Source organism: Squalius cephalus, assembly GCF_949319135.1.
Source record: "Squalius cephalus genome assembly, chromosome: 5".
NCBI lineage: Eukaryota > Metazoa > Chordata > Actinopteri > Cypriniformes > Leuciscidae > Squalius > Squalius cephalus.
The window spans coordinates 36790984-36800745 of NC_137126.1; the positions used below are offsets into that span (position 1 = coordinate 36790984).

Here is a 9762-nt window from a genome sequence, read left to right on the forward strand (position 1 = left end):
TTGCTGTCCTTGTTTAATCAGATCTTGAAGCATCAACGTCCCAGCTTGGAACTTTCTCCACAGCCTGGCCCTGTATGAGTCTCTGAAAGGGAAAGAAATATATAAAAAAATATTTATATTTTTCTTACATACTAACCTCAGCACCTGAGTGTACTAAGTGTCTTATATTTTATTATTGTGCTTCAGGTTATTGCACAATCTTTCTGGATATTTTGATATTTATACTTTATGTATAAATAACTATGCATTTATAAATAATTATAATAAATTTGTTATATAATCCTGTACAGAAGAAGAAATGACTACTTTTTTATTGGACAAACAAACGATTTAAAAGCTATTTGACTGACAACAAAATTACTAACCTCAGCACTTTTGACGCTGTCATTTTAATGCAAGAACAGACATTTGTGTTTTTGACAACTGTAGCTACTTTAAAAGCACCAAGTGTAACTAAACAAACGCAGATTTACTTCAATAACTACGCTCTTGTCTTGATAGAAGGGAAAAGTATTATCTGGCGTTGTTTACAAGCTCTAGCTCCCGCCACCAGCGCCCAACCACCACAAGTACTGCTTGAGATGCGCGCGCATACCTTGCGGTCCAACGGTTTTTAGATTTACGAGGTAAGATCACAGTCTATGGGTAAGATTCAATAACACTTAAGGCTTAGAAGTTTTTCTTTTTATCATAGCGCCTTTAAAATGCTGCGGGAAATGTTGAAAAAATGAAGTTATTTTGAGTTCGAGGGCACATAAAAATACATGCATGTAATGGATAAAATCACTTAGCCTATGTTGCAATATTCCATAAAAAGTACATTTTGATTTCATTGTCACGTTAACAAACAGCCCTAGTTCAAGACAAAAGAATCAGAGATTGACCAGTATGTAATCTTTAGTTTTGTTTAATCTTGATTTAAAGAACACATCTTCAGCTCAATTAAAGAAAATGCAAGTTTACATGGGTTAATCAGCATTTTTATGATTTGCATAAACATACTAATAATTTGTTTATAGCTGACATTAAGCTTTATAGTATTCTGCAACCTTTGGCACATTAGTTTGGTCCTGCTGCCATGGTCAAACATTTGGTTTGAATTTTAAAACTACAGTCTATTGCCTAACACTCTTAATATTTATTGGGCGAGTAGGTTACACAGCATAGCATTTAATGCAGTACAATGAGAGAAGGTCTTAATCCAGTCCTTTTAACAGCAATGAGAAAGTGGGTTTATGCACTATTAAGTTACAATGCTCCTCACAGAAAAGGAGACCCAAGCAATATTTTTTAAACCACATTATGGGCTTCTTGCAGACAGACCACTTTTGCATGAGATCGCATGTGCACAGAAACAGACTCTCATAGTTTTTCATACAAGCAAGTTTAATATTTACCCTTTTACAGGTCAAGATAAAGCACAGCATTTGTACACATTCTTGTAACACTCAAATACAAGCCAGGTTCATACTTGTAATATTGCTCAAACAGTTCACAGGATCAAGAGGGGGGACTTCTGATAGATTAGTGCATTCCAAGATAACTTTATAGAAGAAACTTGCAAACATAATGGCAGTGATTCAAATTAAAAATTGACTTGTAAAGCACAAAATAAAAGCAGGCAAAGCAGGTGTTCTAAAGAAAAACATTAAAGTCAAACTAAATGCATCACAATATTGAAGAAAAACTAAAACAGTAGAATTTAAAAAAACATTTAAATTAAAAGAAACCACAAAGGCCAATAAAAAAAAAAATTTAAAAAAAGAAAATTCCAGAGTGCCCAGTGGCCTTATACTAGAGGATAGCTGCCGGCTGTTGCAATGCCACAATGGTTATTTCGGTCTTTAGCCATGTAGATGTAGCCTTTGTTACCCCATTTCTCAGTCCAGCTAAAGATACAGAACAAAGCATGCATTTAAGGTTGTGCCTGCAGTTTTAAGTGTTACTCAAAATCAAACTTGTGCATCATTAAGAGGAATTCAGAAGTAGACTAAATCATACCTGTTCTTTACAATCCAGTATCTCTTCCCAGCAACATCAGCACCCTCATAACCATAACCAACCACCAAGACTCCATGGTCAAGTTCTTCACTGCTGCACTCCTTCTCATAATAGATGCCTAGAGTAGAACATTTAGAAAGAAATTAAACCACAAAGAGACGGTCCGTTTGATTTAGGTTTAAAGGCAGGCCATGTAGTTTTGTAATGTTGTGCATTCAACTTAAATAACCATACATTTAGTCTGTTCTCAGGGTAATCAACCACCTACCAGACTGATAGAACTGGAAGGATTCATGTGCAGCATCAATAGCAACAGCTACAGGACCCACAGCAGCAACAGCCTTCATCAAAGCATGCTCTTTACCACTGGGAATGTCCACAAAACCAGTGTCATTAGCAGCATTATTTCTGGGGTCGTAGCGGCATGGCTGATCATCCTGGGAGCACAAAAGACATTGTACGTTACATGTGGTTAATACATACATAGTGATACATGGTTGAAAAGGGCCTTGACACCCAACTATAGATTGACTAGCATCTCCAGTCAGAAAGAGCTCAACTGATTCTTACCGTTGCAAGGTAGGGATATGACTCCTCAGAATCCAGTCCATTGTTGTCCTGTACATACTGGAAGGCCTGGTCCATGAGGCCTCCATCACAGCCGTGATTGCCCTCCGGCCTAGAACAGTCCATCAAGTTTTGCTCACTCAAAGAAACCAGCTTTCCTGTTTTACGGAACAGCTGACCCTCCAAGGCACCCGTTGAGCTGAAAGCCCAGCAAGATCCACACCGTTTCTAGCATCAGGAAACAGGAATTTGTTACCAAACAGTGAAGCAATACATGCAGATTTTACATTAACAGATACAGAATAAACCAAAGCTCTAAAAACCAGTTTGATAAATTGCTTACTTGGTCTTTAATACGGGTAACATAACCCTTCTCTCTCCAGTCAACTTGTTGGGGGGCTTCAAAAAAGCTGGGTTCCATAAACAATGAGCCTTTTGACTTCCGGTTGGGGTCATGATTGTAACCATTCATCGCCTGCTTGAACTCATCATTTGTCTAAGAGGGAGGATGCAAATAAAATGTTTAATTTAAAAAATGCCTAGCAGACATAAAGGTAACAATTGATCCCAGTGTTGATAAGTATGAAAAAGATTACATTTTACAAGAGATCCATTCACAAAAAAGCCACCAAAATATATATATATAAAAAGCTTACCATGTCTCCAAATTGGTTCATGCCCAGTCGGTAGGTGTGTTTGCCCACAGAGTGCTCAAGGTTATGCAACTCAATTTTTCTGAAGTTCTTCTCCCACACCATTCTCCTCCAGCCCTCTTCTTTCTGAAGAAGCAGACATTTTAGCCATTGCACAATAGAATTTCTGTATAAAGACATGCATTGCTTTTCCTTTGTGTTGAAGCTGATGCCTGGTTACAAGCTCTAGTTAGTGCTACCCACCTCGTGGTAGTTTTTTCCATGCCAGCTCTTCCAGAGGTGCCAGTGGTCATCTAACTGCTGGTCTAAGCTTGGAGCAGCAAACACTGCGCTCATGCAGAGCGTGAGGAGCGAGGCAAACATCATCCTGCCTGGAAGCCTGTGACAGAAGAAAACAAGACTCAATTTAAAGGAATGTCACAGAGGTGAGTTACACAGACTACTGCAGTAAACATTTTATCCAATTACAATGAGCAAAACCTCAGTGCACATTCCAATAGTTATTCCAAGTTAAGAACACACTGACCATGTACAGGTAACAAAGCCACATACATACATAGCAATCGTTCAAAATTTGTAAGCATCACTAGAAAACATTTAGACAGCTTCTTTTTAACTTATGTTTAAACTAGCAAATGCACACTTTTTACTAAGGCAATTTATCCACTAAACCCACGTAGCCTAAATATAATTTGAACAACTCTGAAATTAGAAGAATAAACTTACCTTTCACCAACGAACGAAATGATTGACTGTCATTGTTTACAACTGGTGGTTTTTAAAGCTTGCCTGAACGTAGAGGCGTCATCTCATTGGCTGAGGGTGATGATTAGACAAGTGTTTACAGCCAATCATGTGAAGCAAGAATCTCCTCCATTCATGTGATCAAGCATCACAAGATCGAGCACTCATCACTGAGACTGGGCTTGCACTAACAAGATTAAAAGTTACATCGAAAACTGTCTTTGTTCATTTCTTTTTTTAAACGTCGTTTACAATTTAATTTTAATTAAATGTTTTAATTGCTGGTTAATTAAAATAATTTATTGTCTTTATGAGACTCTTTGTTTGGTGCTTTGCTCTCTTCTGTGTACATTTTCACGTTAGTTTGTGCTTGTCAGAGAAGCGTGTCTGTGTCTGACCAACCCAACATGCTCAGGCAGAAAATAATCAAAGTGAAAACACTTAAAATTCCCTAACTAAGCGTTTGAAACATAATCAGTGGCTTGTGTTTTGACTCTTAAAATACCAAATCTAGCAGGCACAGTACTTCTTGGCATTATGTAAGTTTGATCTTGGCCTTTCAGTTGCAGAGATGTGCACATAATTTGCATACAAATTGTCTTACTTTTCAAGTTTAAACCTTTTTGCTCTTAATGTCTAAGAACACGTACTGAATATTATTTCTGAATCTCCATGCAGGAACATCTAAAAAGTATTTTATTTATTTAATACAGTGTTATATAAGTGCTAGTCTCTAAGGATGAGGGCTTGAGTCGTTATTAAGTGGTGTAAAAACAAAGGATTTGGTTTATAATAAATTCACTAATTAAACAAACCTTTGACAGTTAGCAAAAACCACCACACAACTTCATATTTCTTGAATTCAACATAGTAGAAACATAGCAGAAAAAGGACACTAAAAAAATTAATCTGTGGTCTGATGTTGTCATTCAATTTATTCTGTTGCTTTGAACAAAACTTCTTTATTTGTTATCTTTTCATTTCTGAATAGGATGCAGTGACATGAGATGTGTTTACCTGTACTAGGTGTTAATGACTGCATTGTGTGACTGCATGATTAATTAGGTCAATCAGTAAATGATGTCATCAGAACTTGAAAGGAGCCAGAACAAAAGATCAGACCGAGTGGAAATGAGACTTCAAATGATGAAAAAAGCAATCATTCTGCTCCTCCTGCCGATGAACTGTTTAAAATAGAAAGATCACTCAGAAGTCAGGAAGTTGCTTTTCTGGTGGTCATCAGAAACTGAAGAAAATGTGCCACATGTAACGTATGCCATTTCTCAACACAAAAAGGAACCTTCACATACTTCTACTAGTTATTAATCACATTATTGTTAATAATTCTCTTAGAGTTGTAACATTTGGTAGTTTATAAAAAATACAAATAAAACAGTTAATTATATATGCAATGCAGACTTGCCTGACTTAAAATCATTTAATACACTGCCACCATCTGAACAACAAGGGTAATGCAAGTTGGTAGGATAAATGATGGTGATTTTCTTTTACACTTTTGACCTCTGCAGTTTACATTGATTATTACCATAACACTTCAGACCAACATAGAAGACTTTAATCACAATTACAACTCATGGACTTCTTTTAAATGACTTATTTTTTTTACACTATTCATCAAACTTGTGGCCAGAACAATGCCAATAAATTTCTAATCATCCCAATCATATTTTCATAATTTTCTTCTCCCCAGTCCACCTAATGTTATCATGATTGGAAAAGAACAACATATTTTCTCCATAGGATATTTCTTTGATGTTAATAAAAAACAGTCAATTTATTAGAATTTAGAGTAAATCCATTATTTGTAGACATATTGAGTTAAGTAATGTTCAGATAATTGTGGTCCTCATTCTGCATCTCTTCCTCACTCTGTGTGCGAGTGCTCTTGGGTTTGTTGGACTGACCACTGGGAAGGCCTCCAGGATTCAATGCTGGGTTACTTCTCCTCTTCTGGTGGAAGAGACATTGGTTGAGATAAACAGGTCTGGCACATGCATAAAACCTGACTTTACTAGGACACATTTATAGAAGACATTCCAGGTCTTTGTTAAGGTGGCATTCAACATTCATGAAAAATGAATTCATTTCTTTGTAAATCATTCACTAAACCATTCAGTCATAAGTTGTTTAATTTAATTCAATAGATTAATTTCTCTCTTTTTTATTCTTCGTCTTTTTTTTTCTTTTTTTTCATTAGAATGTGAACGAGTTTGAGATTATTACCTTATAGCAAACCACTCCAGCGATGATTCCACATAGTACTAAGAAACCCACGCCACAACCCACCGAGATTATCACTGTGTTGGGGAGACCTGAGAAAAGATTAACACAAATGTTTCATTTTTTTATTCATGTTTCTCTATTATCCTTCTTATTAATGCAACAAAAAAAGAGATACAGAATAAAACTGGCAGTTGCTGTTGCAACCAGAATAATTCAAAAAAATACTGTAAACATATTTGCAGAACAACCTGTACATTTTACAACTTAAAACTGTAATTTAAAAAAATAAAAATAAACAGGTAAATCCAACAGCCTTTTTTTTTTTTTTTTTTTTTTTTTTTGCTGAATTAGCAAATCCATGCTGCAACTAAAATCTGTCTTGTAATCTAACTTTAACATATGTCATCCACCATAATATCACAGGTGGTATACAGAGAAAACTCCATGAAAAATAAAAGTTCACTACAAAGCTTTTCCACTAGCCGAGCTAAATTTATGGAAGGTGTACACAGTGTCATGCTCACAAATAAGAAACACCATCATGGTAGCACATGTTGACACTAAAATATTGCAATAAACATTAACAACATTAGATGTAACATAAAACCCTTATACATAACTGATAAGAAAAAAACAATAGGAAACATTATTAAAATTAAAAACCATCAAATGTGAAGTATCAGGGAATTCTGGAAATGTCAGTTTATGTTTATGCTCCTCAGTGTTTATTTTGGATTTATTAAAGACTGTGATTTTGTTCTTACTCCTTCGTCATGCGCTTACTAATACAGCAACGTTAGTGACAGTGTCTGCATTGTATCGCGCATGTAAAAGTTTGTCAGAGGTATGCAATGCACTGTAAAAAATGCAACTTACGTTTTGTATGACAAACTCAGTTTTTAAAGTTTATTCAACTATTTAACATGAAAAAAGTTGAGAAAAGTTGAGATAACTCAAACATGTAAGTTGAAAAAACTCAAAAATGTCCTGCAGCTGGTTGCCTTAAACTTTTACGTTTTCTCAACTTTTTTTTTTTTTTTACAGTGTGCAGTGGAACAACGGTGGAACAAAGCACAGCACTTTTTTGATGACTGTGTTATGCTTGTTGTGTTGTGTGCTTCATCTTGATTCTGAATGTCAAATCAGATATGGGTGTGAATATGGTGAATAACCATAATGGTTATAATTATAATTTGAATATATAATTATAAGATGTCATTTGTAGGAACAAAAATTGGTTTAATTTTTTGCTAACTGGTAAACTGCATGCCTGGTGTTATATGTTGAGGAAGATAATTATTCTTACCATTTTCTGTCCTTTTCACTAGATGCATTTGTCCTTGAAGACTCCCTTGCGGGAAAGTGCTGAGTTTATAGCAGTAAGTCACAAAGTCGCTCTCTTGTAATTTTTCCAGTACAACGCTGTGGTTTGATTTTGCAAAAAGACGACCAGCGTAGCTGTTGTTAACTATAGTGAGTCCATGGCTGGGGCTGAACACAAAAACCTTGTGATTCGGACACCTGCTCCATTCAGCGAGGCTTACCATCATGTCACTTGTAACCTTGAATTTAAAAGTCGCACTCCCACCCAAAGGAGCCCGAATCACATCTTCATCTGTAAAGGCCCCTATGATAAACAAATAGAGAAAGAAGAAAAAGAAGAGCAAGAAGAGAAATAAAGAACCATGTAATGGCACAAACAGCAATTTTCAGACCTGAACTGAACAGCCTCATTTATCAGCTTTTTCTCAGTTTTATCAGTAAATCTGTTTTTTAACAGTTTATAAAATAGGTGTTAAAAAAAAAAAGAGCTCTGTCAGGTGTTTGTAAACCCGTATTTGCTTTCTCTTCCTGTATAACTGCCTCAGTTTCCTTCTTTTAACAGTTCAGTTGAGTTCTCACTTCATTAAAATATATTTCATTATATACATCACAAGATTAATAGCCTACAATTCTGTTCAAAAGTTTAAAGAGGAATACATTTTCTTTTTTTTAAAGAAAAAAGTCAACTTTAGAATTTTATATTCATAAACATTTTTTTATCATGATTTCCACAAAAAAAATATTAAGCAGCAACTGTTTTCAACACTGATATTAAGAAATGTTTCTTGAGCAAATCAGCATTTTAAAAAGATTTCTAAAGGATCATGTGACACTGAAGATTGCTGAAAGTGTAGCTCATGCCATTATAGGAATACATTTATAGGAATATATTTAAAAATATGTTGAAACAAAAAACATATTATTTTACAATATTACTGTTTTTATTGTATTTGTGATCAAATAAATGCAGCCTTGGTTCACATACGAGACTTCTTTCAAAAACATCATCTGACCCCAAGCTTTTGAAGGTATAACAAAAACCATAGTAAAGCCTCTCTCCATCTGTGTGTATGTCTCAGTCACATCTCATACCTGTTGTAAGAGTTATGAAGAGTATCAACAGGTGGGTCCGGTGTTGTTCAGATAATAGAGATGGGTTCGTCTGTCCGATCCTCATGGTATCTCGCGCTATGCTGGACGTGTGATGTCGTCTAATGCTTTTTTTCAGCATAGAGAGAAAGTAACCACAAAGACACCCCTGCATGTTGCTCTTTAGCCCATAAGGTTTCAGTAAACCTTATCTTTAAAAACAACTTCCTGTAAAGTACCTCGTCTAAGAACTAGAAGAGGTGTGATTGTTCCTTAGAATTCTATATTGTTTTTAAAGTAGCCAGAGATTGATACTCTTTGTACACTGCAATTTGTTTTAAAAAATATATATTAAAACTGTACATTGTTCATATCAACCTTTATTAATTAAAATTGTAATTTTTTTAAATTAAAAGAGTCTCATAGTGCCATTTCACTTCATTTAGCACATTTTAGGAGGAAGTGCAGTCTAAAGCACTCATGCAAATATGTTCTTGTGTTTTCTCCATCTTGTTCTCTACCTTGTTGTTGTACAGAAGCAATTGGGCTATAAAACCACTTCCTGTCTCTCTCCGCTGCATAGGTAGGTCACTCATAACCTTTTCACATAATCAACACAACCAATGTCTCATACTCTAGTGAGTGGAATAGGCTATATACTGTATGTACTGTAAATAACAGAATGAATTTAAACACATTATCTTTATTTTTACATTCATTTAATATAGATGACAATAAAGAACTGTAAAGTACACCATAACTTAGCACACTGTTGTTTAGTGAGCACTGAACACAGAAATATGTCATTACAGAAAAGTGTACACCATCATTTGTCCTGAGAGAGTACCTTACAAATAGCAGCATATTTACAATTACAAGGATTATACATTTGGTGTAAAATGTATTTTTTTGGTTTACTAGCACTTGGCGGGTTGATAAATCTATGTTCTATCTTCCTAAGTTTTTTGTTGTTGTTGTTGTTGTTGTTGTTGTTTTGAGGGAAAATTCACCCCAAAAAATGAAAATTTTGTCATCAATGAATCAGCCTCATATCATTCTAAACCTGTATTACTTTCTTTTTTAATTAATTAATTTAAAAATTAATTTTTATTTTATTCTATTTATTTATTTTTGTCAGTGA

The 9762-nt window shown here is 35.0% G+C and overlaps 2 protein-coding genes across 4 annotated transcripts; both read right to left on the reverse strand.

The window, feature by feature from the left end:
• Positions 1-1373: 1373 nt before the first annotated feature.
• Positions 1374-4027, reverse strand: ctsll (cathepsin L, like). 2 transcript variants are annotated; one of them, XM_079871052.1, is made up of 8 exons: positions 3948-4027; positions 3465-3600; positions 3225-3347; positions 2912-3064; positions 2572-2796; positions 2270-2438; positions 2002-2119; positions 1374-1889 (listed from the first exon to the last, which is right to left on the reverse strand). In XM_079871052.1, exons 2-8 carry the CDS (start codon positions 3585-3587, stop codon positions 1790-1792), a joined length of 1011 nt encoding a protein of 336 aa, XP_079727178.1. In that variant the 5' UTR covers positions 3588-3600; positions 3948-4027; the 3' UTR covers positions 1374-1789. The 2 variants fall into 2 exon arrangements, with proteins under 2 accessions (XP_079727178.1, XP_079727179.1); XM_079871053.1 differs by lacking the exon at positions 3948-4027 and having other exon boundaries at positions 3465-3614.
• Positions 4028-4874: 847 nt separating this feature from the next.
• LOC307158476 (uncharacterized protein) lies at positions 4875-9140 on the reverse strand. 2 transcript variants are annotated; one of them, XM_079871060.1, is made up of 4 exons: positions 8625-9140; positions 7516-7836; positions 6210-6298; positions 4875-5936 (listed from the first exon to the last, which is right to left on the reverse strand). In XM_079871060.1, exons 1-4 carry the CDS (start codon positions 8794-8796, stop codon positions 5805-5807), a joined length of 714 nt encoding a protein of 237 aa, XP_079727186.1. In that variant the 5' UTR covers positions 8797-9140; the 3' UTR covers positions 4875-5804. The 2 variants fall into 2 exon arrangements, with proteins under 2 accessions (XP_079727186.1, XP_079727187.1); XM_079871061.1 differs by having other exon boundaries at positions 4883-5933.
• Between the last annotated feature and the right edge of the window lie 622 nt (positions 9141-9762).